The 23,023-nt window shown below is 38.6% G+C and overlaps 1 protein-coding gene across 2 annotated transcripts in view; it reads right to left on the bottom strand.

Moving 5' to 3' along the window:
- The window catches only part of EPHA6 (EPH receptor A6), a gene marked incomplete at both ends in the record, with an annotated part of 507,217 nt that extends 484,533 nt beyond the window's left edge, over positions 1–22,684 (bottom strand). For both annotated transcript variants that reach the window (XM_082483352.1, XM_082483353.1), the window contains one exon: positions 22,582–22,684. In XM_082483352.1, the coding sequence (XP_082339478.1) occupies positions 22,582–22,684 (103 nt within the window). The remainder of the gene's footprint in view (positions 1–22,581) is intronic.
- Between the last annotated feature and the right edge of the window lie 339 nt (positions 22,685–23,023).

Here is a 23,023-nt window from a genome sequence, read left to right as displayed (position 1 = left end):
AACTTTTTTTTGTTGTCCTTGACAACAGAAGCCAGATTACTCTCTTTTTTTCTTTTGTAACTATATGATAATCTAATTGGAGAAAAACTTTTTTTTTTCTGATTTCACATCAAGAAGAGAAAGTAAAGAGACTGCTTTTCCGTATTATTTTAGGATTTTTTCCAAATTTTCTAGAGGTGATTTGGATATGATGCAGGGAACTATTTTCACTATATCTCTTTCTAGTCCACTGCTCTTTAAACACCAGCAGGAGAAAAAAAAAGCTGGAACCTAATAGCATAGTACCAATACTTTCTTTAAAATAATTAAACAAGAAAAAACCTTCCTGCTAAAACAGTGTAAAGAAAAAATAGTCACTTCTGATATGACTGAAAATAACCTTTTTAGTAACAAGGGGTTGTCATATGTAACACACATGAAGGTGGAAAGCATTTGTGAGACTTCCACCAACCTGAAATGAGGATGTCTTGGGCACAATGATTTGGCAGATACAGCATTGTATCAGGACTGCTGGAAATGCAGTAGCACTCAGTGACTTAGTTCAAAGCACCACTTCAAAGGGCTACTTGAGACTTAAGTGCCTGTTATACAACCCAGTGATGCAAGGGGAATGTCACTGAGGATCGCTGGAGTGCTGCCAAGGGAGTTTGAAGGCAATGCCAAATATAGACTATATAATACTACAACCACACTGTTACTGCAGAGTATGGGAACCTTTGTATTTGAATGATTACTGCAAAGGTACTGTTTGAATTAAAATTTGCTTTATATAATTTTCCTTCAAAACTTTTTTTTTTTTACTCTTTTGCCATTCTGCCTGAAAAGTTTGAGCTCAGAAAATGTGAGAAGGAGACAAATAGCACCATGACTGTGGAGATGAATTACTCTATTAAAGGAAAAACAGGGAATAATTTAAAAATTATTCTTTGCTCATATCTGAAGACTACAATATAGTGAAAATGATCAGTTTGTCTGGGAAGATTATCCAGTATATCATAGAATTATAGAATTACAGAATGGTTTGGGTTAGAAGGGACCTCTACAGATCATTTACTCCAACCCTCCTTGCCATGGGCAATGATAGCTTTTACTAGATCAGGTTGCTTAAAGCTTCATCCAGTCTGGCCTGAACACTGCCAATGATGTGGCATCTACAACTTCTCTGGGAAACCTGCTCCAGTGCCTGACTACCCTCAGAGTAAAGAACTTCTTCCTTATACCCAATCTAAATCTACCCTCTTTTAATTCAAACCGTTGGCCCCTCTCCTGTCACTACAGGCCCTGGAAAAAAAAAAAAACAAACCAACAACTTTTTCTGTCTTTCTTACAAGCTCCCTTTATGTACTGAAAGGCCCCAGTATGTTCTCTCTGGAGCTTTTCTTCTCCAGGCTGAACAACCCCAACTCTCTCAGCCTCTCTGAATAGAAGTGCTCCAGCCCTCTGATCATCTTCATGGCCTTCATCTGGACTTGCTCCAACAGGTCCATGTCCTTTTTATGTTGGGGGCTCCAGAGCTGGATGCAGTACTCCAGGTGGGGTCTCACGAGAGCAGAGTGGAGGGGCAGAATCACCTCCCTCGATCTGCTGGCCACGCTATTTTTGATTCAGCCCAGGATAAGGTTGGCCTTCTGGACTGCAAGTGCACATTGCCAGCCCACATCTAATTTTTCATTCACCAGTACTCCCAAGTCCTTCTTGGCAGGACTGCTTTCAATCCCTTCATCCCCCAGTCTGTATTGATATTGCGAATTGTCCCGAGCCAGCGCTTGGCCTGGCTGAATTTCATTAGGGTAACATCTATCTATGTATCCAGTATATATGTAACTACAATCTAGTGGGAAATAGCTTTTACCAACACAACAAAGACCAAGCCTGAAAAATTACTACCGCCCCGTACTTCTTCCCCAGGTAGTTTCTTATACATAAGTACTATAAAATGCATATGAAGAATGCATTTTATGCTCTCCCTTTAGGAAATTTTGTATCTCATACAGACCCCTTCCTTTAAAGCCCCAACATACGCACTTTCGTAGAATCTTGTTTTCACCTTTCATTGAAGATTTTACCAGATGTAATTAAAGCACAGAGAAGACTGAGTTGCAGAGTGACCTACAAGAAATATCATCAACACAAGTTTTTAAGTTCTGCTAATGAAGCCTTCCAAAACTGCTTGTTTTGCTATTCTAGTTTCCTTTAAAAGAAATACACTATAGCATGGTTAGAGAGCAGAAAATGGATTGACTGGGTTGACTAGAGCAGTCAGACAATGAATTTTGCAAGAGCATAAAGTGAATTGATGAGGCTAAAAGGAAATGCAGTCTTATGAAGATAGTGGTAGAACTTCAGAGGGGCCAAAGATTGATTGAGGATTCTGAGGGAGAAATGGCTAGCCTGAAGACAAACTGTATGAGAAGACTCGGTGGAATGGAAGAAAGAAAATGTGTTACATTGAACAGCAAAAAAAATCACAATGGAAGACAGAACCGCGGTTGTAGGAAAATGTGGAGACTGTTACCCATTCAGGAAAGACATTGAAAAGTGATAATGGATAGATGGGCTGTATGGGAAAGATGATGAACACTGACTGCTAAAAAGAAAGATGTTTACTATTCTTTGCATATCAGGAATGATATACAAGTTGGAAAGGGGAGGTAGCTAACAGGTTGTGCATGTATTTGCTTTCATTAAGACAATTTGTCACCAGAATTGTATCTAGAATCCAAAATAACAGTAACCAATCCGTCTAAAATTCTAAATCACAGTCTTTCAAAATGTGGCAATTTACAGAACATACTAAAACTAAGACAACTGAAGCTGTCTTCCCTTCTCATTTCAGACTGCATGACAGAAGTCTGTCTGGAAGAAACGGTTTCATTTTAAGTAATGATAGAGTTATTCTGGAGTAAACAGTATCCTTAACAGAGTTAGCATACTTAAGACTGTTGAATATAAGAACAGTTCCAAGCCAACTTTTTTTTTTTTACTTACATGTATTTTTTCTCTACCTATTAAATAAGGAATGAGATATAGAGAATCATTGTTAAAAAGAAGTACTTTAGGATGAAAATTAATTATATAATTACATCCCTAGTTAGAAAAGCAACAATAAAGGGAGACTATAAATTTGTATTCAATTGTAGATATTACACATATTTCATAAACCCACATTGATCTTAGGCCTCTTTTCTTACAAGAACTAGCTACCACCATACCTGAGCAATTTGAAATACTGTGCTTGTTTCTCTCACTTTCCCACCTGTTCAAAATCATTCTAAGACTATGAATATAATACTATCTCATGGCAAGTTTCTCTACCCTCTACACGAATGCAATCAATTATTGTTTAACATTGTTTCCCACCAACAATAATGAATGCCTCGATCCGAATCTCAGTGTGCTTTTTTTGATTGTCCACAGTCACTTCATTTCCAGTGCTTGCACTCAATCAGAACAAGTGATTTAAATCTCATACTTAATTTAAAACAGATGAAGGGGGAATTTAAGATGTTTCATTCGTGTAAATGCCAAATTTATAACAATGAATATATCTTTTACATTGCTATACAGCTTAATTTATTTCATCTAAGAGCAATAAAACAGACTAAGTACTGAGCGATCCTAATAGCCAAGCAGAATCAAATTATGAAAGAAAAAGCTGACATCTGAATTATAATGCATTAAGGTAAAATTACAGCTGAATTTGAGGATAATTTCATTCAATTTGACTTTGAGAAAGCAGTATTTTTTCAGCCTTATTTCAGTATTATACAAACTGAAAAGTGTTTTGAATCTACAAAAATTATGAAATACAATTTCTGTTTTTATAGTGAAGATACCATTAAATTACTATTTGTGTGACAACACCATATTGGTAGTGAACATTCTAGCTTATCATGTACATTTTTTTGTACAAATGTCAGAAATAAATCTGGGTTAGGAAACTGAAACAAGTTTTAAAAGTTTTTAGCTGCTTTAAGAAGAGAGCAAAAGAGGTGAGGAAGTGCATAAAAGGCGTGCTTTTGAGACAGACAGTATTTAACTGTGGAATTCATAGCGCAATTCCTCAAAGGTTAGTCACAACACCAATCTTATTTAATATTTAAGTAATGTCCTTGGCCAAAGTAGGTTTGTCCTACAAGATTTTTTTCATGGGAAAGTTGGGAAGCATTGCGAACACAACTGAAGGCTGTAGCACTATGTGGGGGGGCTATGGGGAGAGAAGGAATGATTCTTCATATCTGGCATAAGAAAGAAGGGAGGACATTAAATACAAATCATAAGACAATCCAAAGGGAGCTAAGAAGAATTTCTTTTATGAAGTGGGAGCAAAACAGATGTGCACATATTAGTTGATGACAAGCCAACCAAAGACCAATCAAACGACGTGGAAATGAAGGATACAAATGCCATCACAGAAAGTGTCAGGTATTTCTAATAAAAATACTACTGTTGCACTAAGTATCAGTAAAATCTCACCAGCAAAGCTGTACATCATTCTGGCCACCTTTGTTCAATAAAGAATGGATTAAACCAGCATGAAGAACAGGCAAAGGCAACTATAACTGTCACAGTGATCAGCTATCTCTCAAATGAGAGGTGAAAACAGCATGCCAAAACCCAAAAGAAGAGATAGAATTCATCCTACAATAGGAGGAGGAACTGGATAAAAATTGAGAATGGAAAGATGTTCTTAAGCTTTGGGAGACACCAACACAAGAATAAACGAATAAGCACCAACCACTAATAAATTCAACTTATAAATGCGTTTTAATTTCATAGCACTGAAATTCAGAACCACCTTCCTATGGGAGGAAATAAGGGAACATCACTTAACTACATTTAAGATGAAAACTAATCACTTTTTTATACAGAATCATAAGAGGCATTTGCTTGTGGTAACAGAGCTCTTTCCCAATCCTGTGTTACAATCAACAGAGCCACTTGATGCTGCATCTTAGCATATACCACTAATGCAAATACTACTTTTTTTGTCAAGAACAATTAAAAAAAACTTTCAACACCAGTAACGTTACAATAAAATATTTTCCTCACCTCAAAGGAAATTAATCCACTTGCTGAATGATAAACTGACTCTTCCATTGCTAATTTCCTCCTGTCTTTGAGGCCAATGGTAACTTCTCCCCTCCAACCCATTTCCCTTTGAAACACAGTAACAAGTAATAAATAATTCTTGAACCGTCTTTGCAGAACTACAATATAGATCCTTCTGAACTACTGCATTTATCTTTAACATAAGTCTCCAAAGGACATAACCCACATTATGGACTAATAGCCTGTAAAACTGAATTTTATGAACTGTAGCAGTTTTGAGCAATAAAAATGGAATTAGTGGACTCAAGTTGATGGCATTTCTTCCCTACACTACAAAGGAATGACTTTATTTTTTATATTTTTAAAAACAACATACTTTTAAAAAGTGTTAGAACCTGCCTGGAGTCTACAAATACATATGCTTACACATAGAGATGACATGGTATTAAACAAATTATTCCCCCCCCCAAACCATATTTTTTATTTTTTAAAAATTAGAATATTCCTGTAAGAGTCAGAAGAACTCGTTTTTTAATCTTCTCTTCCTTCTTCTAATTTTCTTCTCCTCTCTCTTATAAAAAACGTACTGTTCTATCTTACTATCTGAAAAAAGGATAGCCCACTGCTGTTTTAGAAACTTTAGTCACAAATTGTATCACTTTACCGCAATAAAAAACACACCTATGTTCCTTACAGCTTCATAAATGTTTACCTCTGCTCAAAGAATACTACCTCCATGAAGCTCACCAACAAGAATCTTATTTTATTCATAAAGCATTTCATATCAAGAATATTTAATTTCTTTTCATAGCTTTCTCTTACTTTAAAACAGATCAAAAACCTTTTAAAATATGTTCCATGCAGTAAACGCCCCAAAACCCAAGTATTCCGTGTAATTTTTTGTGCATGCGAAATAACTGTGAAGTCAACCTGAGCTAGTACCTGACAGCTCAAATAATCAGGTCATTTGGACAATGTATTCACTGAATTTGGACATAAGAACACCTGATATCAGAAAAGAAAGAATCCCTTAGGTCAGAGTCAAGCATCCATGATCACAGTTAAAAGTTTAAATACATTAGGGCAAAAGAACAAACAGTTCTTCAATCACTTTTTGCACAGCTTGAACTTCTTCCTTTCCTAAACACAATATAACAAAGACAACCCTTAACTAAGCAGATGCTTAACTGAAGAGTACTATGAAGAACCCGTCGATAGAAGGACTTTATTTATTTAAGATAGGAGTCCTTATCAACCTAATAAGCAAAGTATATTACATTCTACAGTGAAGGAAGAAATCTCCAACCCCAAATTGCTTTCGCAGTCTCATCTGACCTGGAGAGGTACAAAATTCTCAATCTCATCTGCTTAGATGGTGGCAATTGGTTTTACTCTGACATGAAAACCTGTCACCTGCAAAAAGGTTTCTGTATAAACAGCACACCACAACACTTCACTCAACTCCAGTATTCATTTCAAACAATTTTTAGTGTTTCAAAGGCAAAATAAAATTCCTATAATAGAAAGGGGGGGCGGGTGGGGAAGCTTCTGCTTAACATCAATAACCCAGACAATTATGCTCCATTGTCTTTCTCTTCCATTCATAGAATCGTAGAATGGTTTAGGTTGGAAGGGATCTGGAAGATACTTAGCTCCAACCCCCCTGCCATAGGCAGGGACACCTCCCACTAGACCAGGTTGCTCAAAACCCCATCCAGCCTGGCCTTAAACACCTCCAGGGATGGAGCTTCCACAGCTTCTCTGGGCAACCTGTTCCAGTGCCTTACCACCCTCAGAGTGAAAAATTTCTTCCTAGTATCTAACCTAAATCTACCTTCTTCCAGTTTGAAGCCATTCCCCCTCGTCCTATCAATACATGCCCTTTTAAAAAATCCTTCCCCAGCTTTTCTGTAGGCCCCTTTAGGCACTGGAAGGTCACAAAGAGGTCTTCCCAGAGCCTTCTCTTCTCCAGGCTGAACAACCCCAACTCTCTCAGCTTGTCTTCACAGGAGAGGTGCTCCAGCCCTCTGATCATCTTCATAGCCTCTGGACCTGTTCCAACAGGTCTATGTCTTTCCTATGTTGGGATCTCCAAAGCTGGACACAGTACTCCAGGTGGGCTCTCACGAAAGCAGAGGGGCAGAATCATCTCCCTCGACCTGCTGGCGATATTTCTTCTGATGCAGACCAGGATACAGTTGGCTTTCTGGCTGCGATCACGTATTGCTGGCTCGTGTTGAGCTTCTCATCAATCAGCACCCCCAGGTCCTTCTTCTCAGGGTTGCTCTCAATCCATTCTCCGCCCAGCCTGTATTTATGCTTGGGATTGCCCTCACCCACATGCAGGACCTTGCACTTGGCCTTATTGAACTTCATGAGGTTGTCATGGGCCCACCTCTCCAGCCTGTCCAGGTCCCTCTGCATGGCATCCCTACCCTCCAGCATGTCTACCTCACCACGCAGCTTGGTACCATTGGCAAACTTGCTGAGGGTGCGCTTGATCCCACTGTCAATGTCACCAACAAAGATGTTTAACAGCACCAGTCCCGGTACCAACCCCTGAGGAACACCGCTCATAAATTGTCTCCATCTGGACATCGAGCCGTTGACCACAACTTTTTGAGTGTGACCTTCCAGCCAGTTCCTTATCTACCGAGTGGTCCATCTAACAAATCCATGTCTCTCCATTCTCAGCCTTTGCAACTGTTTTGATATACTTTGCGGTTGGTGACATACACACTCCATCAGCATGGTACTTAGACCGGACTTCTGTGATGCAGCAACTCCAGTTCTACCCATTCACTTTATGCCTTTTATACAAACCAAACATAGCACCTTTGAATTACAGTGTATCCTTAATTTTGTTTACATAACTGAGTGCAGTTCCAGACTACTCACTTCAGCCATCCTTGTTTGCAAATGGACTTCCAGTATGTTATTTTTCTACTGTGAAAATATTTTGCTGCTTGGGCATTTTTTTTCATTCATGCCTACTTCTAGAATTTCAGGTTAATTAATGGGACCTTCCAACTTCATAGGGTAAGTCTCTTACATAAACAACATAATCTGATTCCACCAACCCTGACATATGTAGTTATTAAACTCACTGAGAGATGATAAGGAGGCTGTACAGAACACTAGTGTAAATTTTCTGCTCACAGAGCACATTGTCAACTCCTATTCCAAGGTATATGTACAGGTAAAGAAGACACTTAGGCCAGGCATCTCATCAGGGTTCTCAAGACAACTTTTTTTCTCAAACGGTCACAGTTCACTTTATTCAAATAACATGGGAAATCCTACTGACAGCTAAGGAGAGAACATAAAGAAAATGACCAGGATCTATACTAATACAACCAAGTCCCAAGTCATGATTCAGTAATTTTCTCAAAACCCAGCAGCTGTAGTGGGCTATTACCTAAGAATCTTGTTTTATCATCTCTGGATAGATGCAAAAGTTTGAAACCATCTACCACATCTTGCAAGACTAAAGAAATAAAAAGAACTCTACTTCAGGCTGTGCCTCACAATATTTGGATATCTGGGTTTATTAAAACCTGCTGGTATGTGCATTTGACTTCTATCACCAACCTTGGCTTGGCATCATTATAGTATACTGAATGTTATAAAATTCCCATTCTCTATGGTGTGCCTTGTGATACCTTCTTCAGTCACAGTTGATCTAGAGGCCATCGTGTTTCCCTGGGGCATTGCCTTACAGTAATAAAATGAATATATAGCATGTATATTCATTATGTAATTATTATCTCTCTAGCTTTGGTTTTGGTTTTCTGCTCTGATACCCAAATGGTCCAGCTGTCCTTTCCTACACCTCCCTTTAAGAAAGTCACAGTGCCTTTCATTGACACACAAGCTTGTTTCTCTTGAATCTGTGCACTTTAATAGTGCCTAGTACAACTATGTCCTGATTCCTCATGAAATGATCCTACAGAATGTGTCACAGTGCAGAAATATCTGGGAGAACATTGATTATTCGCAGCTTCTTTTTCACCAATACAGATTTTGATGCTGAAATTATCAATTCAAAATGGCACACACCACACCTATGCCAGTCCACACATGAGGATGAAGAAAACAAAATGGATGAAAAAATATAAACACACTATTTTTTAGGTTTTTAAAATATCATTACAGAGTTACAATTCAAAGAAAAATGTTTAACCCACTCTCAATTTCTAATCAAGTTACTTCTTCCTCCATAGATGTTCTTTCCCTGTTCAAGTTATTTAATTAAATGCAATGGAAAGCTTAAAATTCACTCCGGATATTGTTGGGGCTGGGAATAGACAAGTTTGAGGGAAACTGAAACATTCATAGCTAAAATTTGGATTGCTTAGTGACGTGTTTTGCTGATTCACAGAATGGTTGAGGTTGGAAAGGACCTCTGGAGGTCATCTTGTTCAATCCTCCCTGCTCAACCAGGGCCACCTAGAGCAGGTTGTCCAGGATTGTGACTGTGACTTCTGAATATCTCCAATGTGGGAGACTCAAAAACCGCCCTGGACAAGCTGTGCCAATACTTAGTCACCCTCACAGTGTGGTGTTCTCAAAACCACCATAGTATCACTGAGAAACATCGCAATGTAGTATTTCTCAAAACACAAAAAAGTGTTTCCTGATGTTCAGACGGCACCTCCTGTGTTTCAGTTTGTGCCCATTGCCTCTGTTTTTGTCATTAGGCACCACTGAAAAGTGCCTGGCTCTGCCTTCTTTGCACCCTCCCTTCAGGTATTTATATACACTGATAAGATCCCCCCAAGCCTTGTCTTCTCCAGGCTAAACAGTTGCAGCTGTTTCAGCCTTTCCTCATAGGAGAGATGCTCCAGTCCCTTCATCACCTTTGTGGCCCTTTGCTGGACTCTCTCCAGTATGTCCCTGTCTCTCCCATACTGAGGAGCCCAAAACTGGACACACTACTCCAGGTGTGGCCTCACCAGTGCTCAGTAGAGGGGAAGGATCACCTCCCTCAACCTGCTGGCAATATTTTGCCTAATGCATTCCAGGATACCATTTGTCTTGGTGTCCTCACTCACGTCCTTTTCTGCCAAGCTGCTTTCCAGCTGCGTGGTCTCTAGCATATAGTGGTGCATGGGGTTGTTCCTCTCCAGGTGGAGGACTTGGCACTTCCCTTTGTTGAACTTCATGAGGTTCCTGTCAGCTCATTTCTCCAGCTTGTCAAGGTTCCTCTGGATGGCAGCATGACCCTCTAGCATATCAGCCGCTCAGTTTTATGTCATCAGCAAACTTGCTGAGGGTGAACTTTGCTGACAAGGAAGTGATCCCCTCAAACTGCAAAAATGGGGTTTAAATCAAAAATAAAAAAAAGTGCAGATACCAAAGAATCTTCAGTTCTTGAGCAGTAGTAATAACACAGTTATTTTCCAAGCTATTATTTGTAAAAGAAAAAGGTATATATTGGGATTGAAAGGCAGAGAGGCAGGGTTAACAAACCTCTTGTGACTTTTCAGTCACTTTTAGTTATGAACTGGAAAAGTCTTAAATTTTTGCAAAGGCCAATTGGGCAAAAAGATCAATTTGGTAATCCTGTTGAGGGAGGTAAAAGTACAGTTCTGCATTTAAAAATTGACTAGGAAGCAAAATGAAATAGGAATAAAAAGCTAGATATTGTTGACAAAAGCTACATAGCAAGATGAAACAATGCTCTATATTAGGATCACTGTTTAATATATTTATTAAGTGGAAAGGAAGTAACTAAAGACCACAGTCCTCACTCTCTTCTCCCTTAAAAAGAATGCAAATCAGGTACAACTGTGGTTAAATTGGAGCAGAGTAAAGCAAGCGTATGGGGGAAGGTAGGAGAAAATCAGTTCATAAATTATTTTGGACTCATCTAAACATTCAAGCAATTCAGAATTTCATGTAACAAAAAAAAAAATATCAGGTTCCACTTAAGACAAACTAGATTATAAAACATTCAGCCCTCCAGGCTAAAGCCTGAACAATCAGATGAGCTATATGGTAATTTGTTCATTAACCTTTACAATGTATGTACCATGATTCACCCGAACCAAGAATGGAGGTACAACTGCAAATCAGGAAGAAGACTGCCTGTTGTCAGTAAATTTTAACATTATCTACGTGCAGTTCTAAATGTCAACACCTAATCAAGCCTAATTTATTATTTATTTTCTTTTTTGTTTTCAAAATATCTATCTGTGGCACCTATTTCAATCAGTTTTTATCTCTTGAGGCACATCTCTCAAGTATAAAATACATCTATCTGACTATAGCTATTAAAAATAATTCCCTAATTTGCTCTAATATGATGGAAACCCAGCAATGCTAAGGCTTCAGGATGTTACTTAAAATCAAAACTACTTGTTACAAAATTAGGAAGAAAAATTATTATTAGTAAAGTGAATAGGCTAAGCATTACTGGAACTTTTGATGTCCTGGGGCAACAACAGGCGCGCCAAGAGAAAGGAACAAAATGGGAAACTAGCTCCAAGTGTGACCTCCATTCTAACTATGGTTATGGTTAACTCTCTCATCTTACAACATTGTTTTTTGCCTTTTCAACATTTTACAAAGTAAAATATTTTCTGTCAACCCCTATGTTTGAAGTGGACTTCTACAAAAAATTCATCTACAACAAAACTTTTCAAACATTTCCAACAACAAAACTTTTCAAACATTTCCTAGACCAAAACAAAGGAAAATATGTTCTGCATCTTTACTTAAAGAACACTAGCATTTCTGTGATTTAAAGCATCTTGATAGACATTCACTAATGTCCTTTGCTCTAAGTTCACATTTACCCAAGTGGAACACATTCACTACAGTAATTTGAAATTTTGGCACTGCCAAAGCCTAGCTACGCTTAGTACATTCCATCCTTAACAGACTCTGTGTATCAATTTGCTGTGCTGATACTGTTACCACAGAGCAACTAAGCATACTCCATGCTAAGAGAGCAAGGCTGCACAAGATGGTCCTTTCATTGCATCTTCTGGCTTCCAAGTCAACAAGTACAGAAAGCTTTCATCTGTATTCTCTCATCTCATTCAGAGCTCAGAGAGAGTGGAAGGACAAGGAAGACAAACATCCCAAGTAAAATGCTGCAAAATGAGGAATGGAACTATGGGGAAAAAAAAAAAAAAGGAGAAGTTGTGGGCACTTATGGACAGCAGCCATCTAGTGGAAGAATAAGGTTAAAAAGGTAAAAAGAAGAAAAAAATGAAAGGTCAATTGAAGTGATAAAAAGAGCCACGGAATGGGAGATCATGACTACTAGAGCTCTTATGCAATCAAGAGAGGAAAACCCTGGTCTGTTACCTGAAAATGAGTTTATTTTACTTGCAAGTTTCAAAATTTCTTTGCTGCTGAACATAAGCTATTGGCAAGGTCCATGCCTTCATTACCGTCTAATATTTATGCCATGGAAGATGGCCTCTCTCTTGTCTTAAGTAATTCCTAATTTAGTAGAGGATTACACCGTCAATCTAAATAAACCATCATCCTATGTGAATGATATGTGAAGAGGGAGAGAAAAAATTAACTTTTTAAAATACAAAAATTGCAGTAAGAAAGGATATTTTGTATTAACTACATTTTTACACTAATGGGATTAGCAAGTCCCACACTTAAAAGTTAGGAAAAGCCAGAAGTGGTCACTATGACTCACAGTCTGCATCAAAGATAGCTGGTTCACAAGACTGTGGGAGTCAAACAGCTCCATTGGCCAGCCAGCCAAGGCTTCTGCTGCAGAATTGAAGCCTTGACTTCAGGAAGGCTATTAAGAGACCAGGTACACAAAACAGCAAGAAAGTTTCAGATCTTTAATTTGTGTGGTACACATCCACTTCATCTGTATTCAACATTTTGACAAACTAAGTTTTGATATATCATGGATTTTTAAAATAGGAACAACATATTCCTAGCAGAGAACAACTTAGCTGTGTACAGGAAGAAAAAAAGATGAGTTTAGCTGAAGACTACACTGAAACTCAAGGTGTTATATCTACCTCTGCCACCTACCTCTCTACCTCTGAGCACATGAAAAACTAATTCCTTGGAATATGCAGTGGGTGTCACAAATCGGTCACCTAAGCTAAAAGCTTTGGCCTTTAACTCTTCTTAGTTCAGTGGCTATAAAGATACAGAAGGCTTGCTCAAAAGAATCTTGTGAAAAATAATACTTTTGAGGAGATTCAACACTGAAAAAATAACTCTCTGCAGCCTAATATTTGCACAGCATCATGTATTAAACAATGGCAACAAGAAATGTTAGACTCTTTCCATCCACTAGCATTAATTTCTCTATGCTAGATGAGATGCCTTGCAGACAGCATATAGAAAAATGGAGTATATGATAACATCACTATATTCATCTGCATCAAGAGGAACCATTAATATGACATGGAATACCATCTGATTTCCTGGTAACTTTTACAATCCCACATTTCTTAAGAAGCAGTTTTTATACAATACCTCTCTCTAATAGACCTTTTTTCTTTGTGCAGTGTACACAATCATTCCTCTTCCTTCGAATACAATACATCTTTATCACTTCCAATATATACCATTTTATAAAGGCAAATTCTTACTCTTAGCATGAGATGTTTCAAAAAAACCTAATCTTTCTGAAATTCTTAGTCTGGAAATCTGTAATTTAATGAAGTTTTTTATTATATACCAAAATCACAGGGTAAACATTCCTACCGTTGTCTCAGCAGCAACAGTTTGTGTTTTCATTGCATCTGATGGCAGTCTGAGTGCAAGTTTGGCTGAGAAGCTCATGTGTGCCACACCTCTCATCATGTTTCTTCATTCCTAAATACTAACAGGATTCATATTTACCTAAATTAAATGTTCCTCTAAGAAATAAAGTCCACTAAACTGAATGATTAAATCTAACATAAACCTCTGAGTGGGTGTTTCCTGCTGTACCATTCTGGCATGTAAGTGTTTAGCAACTTCAGCAATACAAACAAAAGCAATCTAACAGAGACAAAGGTTTTTACATTTCCCTTACTTTCCCCTTCAAAAATCTTCAGCAGCCAGACACAACAAAGTATGGAGGACTATGCAATTTTATATGGTCCCACTTTGTTTAGCAGAAAGTGTTCCATTCAAACCACATTTTGAAATATGAATCCCTCATCCAAATGCTTTTCATGCAATCAATTTCCAGCCACAAAGAATGGAAGCACTACAGAGAAAATGGCTTGGTCTCCTTTCATACTTTAATATGTCCAAAATATATTTGAACAATTTAGTTCTAAATTTTAGCAGAATCTTTCCTATAGAATTTGATTTTAAACCAGCAGCTGGAACCCACTGGGAAAATTGGCCTGGGAAGTTTCAGAGAGATAATCACTTTTACCAAGATTAAAATGCTAGTGCGTTATTTTATGGAATGCTTTCTAATTCATTCTTTTATTCCTTTATTTTAAGCTAAGAAGCAACCAGCAGCCAGAGAATACAAATTACAGCAGCAAGTGCACTCTAACCAAGGGTCCCCAGCCAAGACAAATCACTCATTACATGCATCAATGATACTGTTTGCTATATGTGACTTTTCCCCTTTTGTTCTTGGTGCAGAAGCCATTAAATGGATTGAGACAGTAGAGCTCCCAGTAAATATACCTTTTACTATGTCCTCATTCTGTGTGTGTACCTTCACAGTGGTTTGTTACAGATGGTGCCAACTGCTCACCTTTCTTTTTGCATAGAAGTGACACAGCACTGATTTTATTCTAAGCTAAAACCTGTATAATTTCAAAAACCTGTTGGCATGCTATACACATTTATATATTAAAATGTTCACTCTGGATTGCTATGCTTATGTTAGTACTTCTCACATAAGTATTGCCTATGCTATCCAACGGAGCTGCACTGACCTATGAAGAGCTGCTGTGCATCTAGCCCTCATTAATCTGGTATTACCCTTTTTGGAGAACCTGTCAGCAAACAGTGGACACCTTCAAAGACTGTGTGGAATTCAGTCAACTTAGAACAAATAAAAAGACCTCTCAAGAGGAAAAAACTCTATCAGCTTCTTAAATATCTACCTAAACACAAACCAAGAATTTCTATTAAAATCAAGAGTATTACACCTTTAAACGCTTGTTTCTTCCCAGAGACTTTAAGCAGAATCTTAAAGTATGAAGACATACAACACGGGGGACAGTGGAAGAGGGAAAGAGGGAAAGCGGGTGAAAGAAGAGAAGAAGAAGGAATTTTTCCGTGTTTCTTATGCTGGATATGTTTTGTACCAGCTGGCGCAAGGAAGAGAGATCCATGGACAGAGGGCCAGCGCTGGTCATCCATCTTCCCCTACAGCAGCAGCCTGGAGATTGTGTGTGGGTTTCTCTGTTGCACCAACCCCCCTCAAACCCCATGTTTTCCAGAAGAGTATTTCAAGCAAGATTAATACCACAGTTAAGGAAAAGTTAAGGGTCATGAAGCTGGTCACCAAATGAATGAAGCTTGGCCTTCTCTGGTGGGTAATACAAACAAAATCAGGATTTAATCTTTCCTCAAAATTTCAGTTTGTTTCCTTTGCATACAGATAAATCACAGTAACACAGAACTTTGAAAAAAGGTGTGGGGTTCGGCAGAGAAGTGTATGTGGGGGGAGTTAGGGATAGAAGTTCGAAAATATTTGGATCATTTAAAACCAGATTTTAAAATATCTTATTCCTTACACATTTTCAGAGAATGGGAAAAAGATTCAAATCTAAAGTTCTTTGATTCACCTTGTTTTAAACCTATATTTGACATTTAGTTTATTTTACATTGTGTATCATTAAGATTTTTTTAATAATTAAATGTTCCTAGGGTTTTGAATCAAGATTTCAGAATTGTTGTTAAACATGAATGTCACCTTTTTATATTTAGAGACAAAATACATTTTAAATCCTCACATTATTCTGCAGAAAGGTAATTTTATTTTCAATCTAGATATAATTTCCTCATAAAATAATTGTTTTTTAATTCTATGAAACTGACACTACTGGACTGTCAAAAGAAATGTCAGTCAAGCATATTACAGCATTTTTTAAGCTAGTCTTAGTTTAAAGATCAAAATACCCCTACTTTCTTTAAATACACATAATAATTATTAAGGCTTTCTGTGTTTAGAATGTGAATAGATTCATAGAACAAAGTAATAGTCTCTGTTGGCTTAAAGGTTGAGGCATACTATGACATACTATAAAACAATTGTTTAAAGAGTAAAAAACTATTTGTACAGTACCATAAAGCAGAGGAAAAAAACACCCATGCATTGTTTGGGTGGTGGGGTTTTATTATTTATAAAAGTATCCAAAGCATCAAAAAAATACCTTCATTGATTAAAAATAATAAAACTCTAATTATTAAATTATCAAGATATTCAGCATCTGTATTGTTTTTTTATAGGATGATAGAATTGAGTCCAAAGGCAGAGATCCAAAACAATAAGTGATAGAAATGCTAACATACAGAAGTATTATGCTGTGGGTGAGATAATTGAATCAGCAAAATTTTCCTACTGACTAGGAAAAACTTCAGGGGTGTTTGTTTTGGGGTTTGTTGGGATGGTTTTGAGTTGTTTTTTTGTTGTTTTGGGTTTTTTTTTTTTAATACAATGGATTAGTGAGCTTCAGATATCCATATAAAACATGCAGTTGATCTAAAGCCAAGATCGGTCTCCAAGCTGTGTTCCGTAACACATTAAAATTAGTACTTGCATTACAAATGGATGGTGGATTAATTGAAGTGACTTCTCTTTAATGCCTACGTATTTTGAGCAGACTTGTTCTTAGACATGGGAAAGATCAACAGCCTACACATACAAAAAAAAGTGTTGCAAGACTGATAATGAAAGCATCCTTGCAACTAGTACAAGGACTGCTGGAATAAGCAGTAGGCTGGAAGACAAAGAAAATTATGAAAGAAATTAACCATCTGAAGATAATTTCACTGTTAAATATTACAGGCTTTTGCATGGTCTGGAAATATTCTGGCATCATTACAACAGAGCCCAGAGTGATGATTACTTTGAGAAATAAGAACAAAAATGGAAAGAAGTATTTACAAACGCATTTTAAAAACCCTAAAAATAAACATTAGGTTTTTAACAGGTCATACAAACCTATTCCAAGTAAGAAAAAACAAACATTACTAGAAAAATCCTGAATTTTACACAAGTTGCCAAGACAGAAGTTCACAAAACCAAAAATGATAAGGAAGTAGCACTCAACAATTATAAACTAATCTAAGAGAAAGGCCTGGGGAATAATTTTCTCAAGTGAAAAGTCTAGCATCAGATACCCTAAATAAACCCGTGAGTACAGTTTAGATCTAATTATGTAGATCTAAAAATATGTATCTGGGAACATGAAAGATATTTCCATAAGAAAAAAAAAAAAATGTCCTGCATGCTTTTTTCTTCTCTCATTTGTAAACTATTTGACTTGCCAAAAGAAGTCTTGTCTGGCCAAAAATTAGCTGTTAAATTCATAGGAGGATAATAATGGTCATTCTGGATTAAACCTGAGGTATATCCAACCGAATACTGAAGGCCAGTTTGAGAGCAGCCAGCAGCAGACACTTTGAAAAGGACCTCAGAAGAGCAGGCAGATGCCGGGCAGTCGTCCTCCCCTCTGCACTGGTGTCAGTCTGGTTTCTAAGAACTACACTGGCTTCTTTCCTGACACAGGCAAGACACTGGCTGAAATTGAAAACACCTATCTCTGAATAAATCATGAGAAATAAAAAAACTACTGCTCACTGTCAACTATTCTCTTCAGTTTATTATTCCATACTCCCTTATAACATTTAGCTTAAATTTTGACTTGTTTCCTGTCTCAACAAGGCCAAGTTGTATACTTTTGGAAACACTTTAGTTCCTCTGTGGTGTTTTCATACCCTCAAACTACATGAGAGCTACTTAGTTCCTCTGTGGTGTTTTCATACCCTCAAACTACATGAGAGCTACTGTACTGACTTGGTTTTAACCCATATCTGCTCAAGCTATACATTTTTTTTCATTTTTAATATTTCCATACCAAACATTCTCATTTGTCCAAACGAAATTAACAAAATATCTAAACAGCACTCAGTACTGTCAAATACAAGACCAGGAATATATCATGAAGCATTAATTGCCAATCTGTTCATCTCACACTTATGGCATATAAATTGAGGCTTTTTGATAAAAAGTAATTGCATGCATACCTACAACTGCAGAGGTTCCAAAGTCTTCATTATCGCTTGAGTCTATATGGATGTGGGACACATGGGTCAAAAAGTTTTTAAAATTTCTTAATAGCTTGAGACTGAAATATGATTTTGCTCAAGGGAATGACAAACACTGCGATGGTTTTGTTTATTTAATTTTCTAATTTTTCTGTAATGATTTAAATACTTACAAAAAATACTAGCTGGACAACTGAACAGCACAATCCACCAGGATAAGTACAATACAGGCATCAGCACAGCCTTCTTCAGAGTACCTTAAGTCCTCAAAGTAAGAGATATACTCTAAGAGTAACACATCAGTCTCATTCAGAGAATTCAGTCTCTACAGACACTTAGTCCTTGGTCTCCTTATTGCTACAGGAAAATTCTGAGTGCTATATTCAGAAAGAGTGCTTATCTGTGATGGATTGCACTTATGCAAAAATAAATATGTGAATAAAAATAAGCCAACTTCTTTGAACTGATGAGTAACTCAAGGTCATTAGTAATCTGTCTGAGGTTTTAATACCAGAATCAAAAATCTTTATTACCTACTTTGAGCTACCCAATTTACATCAAGTGTAATCATTGAGAAAAAAAAAAAAAAAAAGGCTATACAAATTTTGGAACTGACATTTTACATTATTTCTCACCTCAATTTTTTTTCTAAGAGGAAGAAAATGAATACAGGTGCCTTTTAGAAGGAAGCATAAAAAGACCAATCTTGCATAACCTGACAAGATGTATCGACACCTGGTAACTGAAAAAGCAACAACTTCCTTCTACATTTCACTGACAGACATAAACATTACAAAATCTGCAAGTTCTATAGTTTACTTCAGAAATTAATTGTCTGGTGACAGATAACGGCAGATAGAGTTTGAAAGAAACCAGGGTACAAAAACTCTTTCTGGTTTACATATATATGGAAACATACATGCATGCATGCTTAGCACAGGATACCATCAAAATGTTACCTGATGGAACCTTTATCTTGAAAGCTCATACATGTTTTACACAAAGAAGTTCACAGCTCAGATGCTATTATCTGTATTTTCAGGTTTGAGAGCAATTGTCCAATTCATTGTGTTCTGGCAACCAAACAACCAACCTACAACACAGGCTGAAATCTTGCATAATAATGCAACTTGTTCATAACTGGATGTCATGGAAAACTAATGAAAATTTAGATGAGCATGCAAGCATTCACCCTACACCATTATTTGAGGCTTATGTTTCAAGCAGTTCTGTTTCTGACTGCAGTGGTACATTGTTCCTATGCAGCTCCACAGCCTTGCCTACCTACAGGGTTTTTTCTTAGCAATAAAAACTAGCCTTTTGCACGGTCATAATTTGTTCTTGAACTTACCACTCCATTAAGATGAATGAGTAAGTTCATTTCCCTGTCAATAGTATTGTTGCTGTTTGCCTTGCTACAGATACTGTAAGACACCACACATTGATTTCCTGGGTGAAGAATGACAACCTAAGAGTCTTGGAATTATAAAAAAAGAAAAAATCTTTATTTTTGTTTGAGGAAAACAAACGAAAAGATTAATCCCAACATGGTAATAACCCTAATTTATAAGACTGGAGTGTATTAATTATCTGAAAATCCCTCTTTAATAACACAAAATAAACCATTAAGAATGAAGTGGAAGGGCTGTTTACCAAGTCGGATTAATAAACTTGTTCCCCTTCCACCTTTTCTACCCAAACAATCAAGAAACCCCCAAAAAACCATTCATTTGAAATTTAGTGTTAATGCTAGTATGTTTGTAAATACAAAATAGAAGACCAAATATATCAGATAGTAAAGGCAAGCTAAGTTATAATTATTAATGAAAACCCAATAGCAATTATTGGAAACATGTTTCCAAAATATACATTCTGAAAATACCACGTTATGAAAGTTTAAGAGTTTTTTTTTTCTCAGTTAACTGTACAAGATTTCAAAAAATTCTTTACAGCTGGGATTCCTAATGTTAGTAACTGGCACTTTGAACTTACACATTTAAGTTTTTACACAATGGGCAACTTTTTATTTTACTAACTTTTTTTCATCCAATTCCTGGATTTAGAGAAAGTCATCATTAAAAGTAGACTCTTTTGCTAGCATTTTATTAATTGTGTGGGGTGTGCATTTTGAAGCACCTATATTAATTCAGTAAATTTTCAGTTCACATGTGTTTTGTTGAGTTACACTTATCATTTAACTTCTGAGGTACAATGACAGTAGCAAAGATAAGAGGTTGCTCATTTTATTGGAAGTTTTGAAACAAGGTGCAGAAAGAGAAGTTATTCAGAAGTTAGGGAATTCAATAGTTTTCTATGCAGCCAATAGCCCAATACCTGAACTTGTTGGGAAAAGTTATGTCAACATCAAAAAGACACTTCATCCTTGACAGACCTTTCTTTGGGCTAAACTGGTAACTATTTTTCCCATTTTTCAACTGCTTTTTAAAACGTTATTTAAATATTAACAATTTAATACCAGGAATAGCAAATACTGGTTTAGAAACCTAATCTAACTTGCATTACTTAATAAAAAATCTTTAGCTTTGATGCATACACTGTGTCTTAGTTATTCTATAACACGGTGAACAGATTTTTTTAAACCGCCTTCATGTGTCTTGTTAGGCCTTGAGGTAATGTAGCAGACATTAACATGCACTAATGAGAGTGACATAAAAGGAAAACTGTTGTGCTACTGTGAAAATCTCGTGTCTTCTAAGACATGAGTAAGGGCAAATCTATTGATATGACTGTATGTTATACAATTACAAACTGAAATTATTCATTACCTTTCATGTAGAAGAAGTAAAGGAATAATAGTAACTTGGAATGTCCCTGCCATAACTGACCTTGATTGCTCAGGGTATTTGTGGCCGTAATATCACATTTTCCTATTTTTCAGATATTTTATTCTCTCTTCTTACTGTTACCCATATAGATACAATGAACACTGAAAATGTATTGTAAAACAGAACCGTGAAAATATATGAACTATATATCTGACAATACTTCACGACTAAAACCAGTTTGTTTTCTCTGATCGTTACTTTCCGCCATAGACATTTTCAGCACTCCTTTCAATAACAGCGGGTCAGAAGCAACATTTAGAGGGACCCTTCAGTTCCCATATATTCACTCAGGCCACACTAAAACGCCATTACATGAAATCTAAATTGTACAAAAATAATATTAAAAGTAAGGAAGACTCTCCTAATTTAGGAATAGACACATCCTACATCCTGCACAACTGGAGGGATGTACATTAAAAAGGAAATGCTGAATACTGAAGTTAAGGAAATGCTCTGCTCTAGCCAGATGTTCGATAAAATGTAACATGATGTTTCACGACCACTTAAGGGATTTTTTTCAGTTCTTTCCAACAAAATTTGATATCCTCTGGGTGTGCTATGCATTTTTATTTTTATTTTTCTAAATAGGATGATTACCTCCTTAATCTAGAGGCATTTTTCTTAAACGCCCACATTAAAACCTAAAGAATTAAACTACTGTCTTCAGTAAGACCTGATGAGCATGCACCTGTGATAAAGACTTCAAATGGGATTTTTTTTCGGACAATCAGACCGTAGCACGTAAAAATTAGGTGTTAAGGAGAGTCAGGCACCTCTGAAGAGTTGGCTGACGAGCAGCAATTTCTCTCACCAAGCGGTGAGCTCTCTCGAACCCGTTCTGAACGCGCTTTGCGTTCGGCAGGAATAAAGCAAACCTTAAAACCGCATTCCAAGTAAAAAGATGCTACCGCTCCATCTCACCGGGAAGCAACTTTTAGGTTACCCGCTGTTCAGCAGCTCAGTCACAAACCCCGCCGCCTCGGGTTGCCTGTGGCGAGGCCCCCGGACGCTCCGCCAGCCCCGCCGTTATCCCCCTGCCACCCCGCGCCCCGGGAAAGGGGGTAGACAGCAAAGTGTACACACACACACACACACACGGCTTCCCTCTCGCCAAACATCCAACTTTTGCGGGGCGGCGGGCACAGGCAGCAGGAGGGGGTGGCCGCCGGGCGGTGACCGGCCGCCGTGCCCGGCCCCGCACTCCCTCTGCCCCCTCAGCAGCCGGGAGAGGCCCGAGCTACCGAGAGGGGCCGGCGGGAGCACGGCGACCGGCGCTCGGGCGCCCCAATGCCCGCCACCCGGTGCCTCCGGACCGGGCGGCGCCGGCGCTGCCGGGCGCAGGTGCGCACCCCCCCTCTCCCCGCCGGCCCCTCGCACCCCGCGGCCGCCGGAAAGTTGGCGGGAGCCCGCTCGCATCGCACCGCACCGCACCCCCCGGCCCCGCGGCCGCCCTTACCGTGGTTGCTGGCGACGTGACCGGCGGCGGCGGGGCGCGCTGTCAGCAGGGGGAGGAAGAGGCCGACTCTCCAGAGCAATCCCCTCACCTCACAATACCCCATGGCTGGTGCCCGCCGAGCGCCCCGCGTCCTCGGCCCGCCGAGGCTCCCCGTCCTCCTTCAGGCCGGCGGGGAACGATGCCGCGGCGCCCCCGCCCGCCGCCCCGGCAGGGTCCGGTGCGGCCCGGCCAGCTGCCGCTGCCTGCACTGCCGCCGGGGGCTGCCCGGGCCGGGCGCATCCACCAGGGGGGTCCCGGGGCACGGCGGCGGCCCGGAGGGCGAGGGCGGGCGGGGAGCGCCGGGAGCCCCCGCTGCCGCCCTGCCGCGAGGGGCGGCGGCGGTGGGAGCCGGGAGAGCTCCGGCAACTTCGAGGCGGCGGCGGGGATGGGGGTTCGCCCCTCG

Source organism: Vanellus vanellus, assembly GCF_965231255.1.
Source record: "Vanellus vanellus genome assembly, chromosome: 1".
In the NCBI taxonomy this organism is placed as follows: domain Eukaryota; kingdom Metazoa; phylum Chordata; class Aves; order Charadriiformes; family Charadriidae; genus Vanellus; species Vanellus vanellus.
The sequence above is the reverse complement of the archived record's forward strand: the minus strand, read 5'-3'. Positions and strand labels throughout refer to the sequence as shown.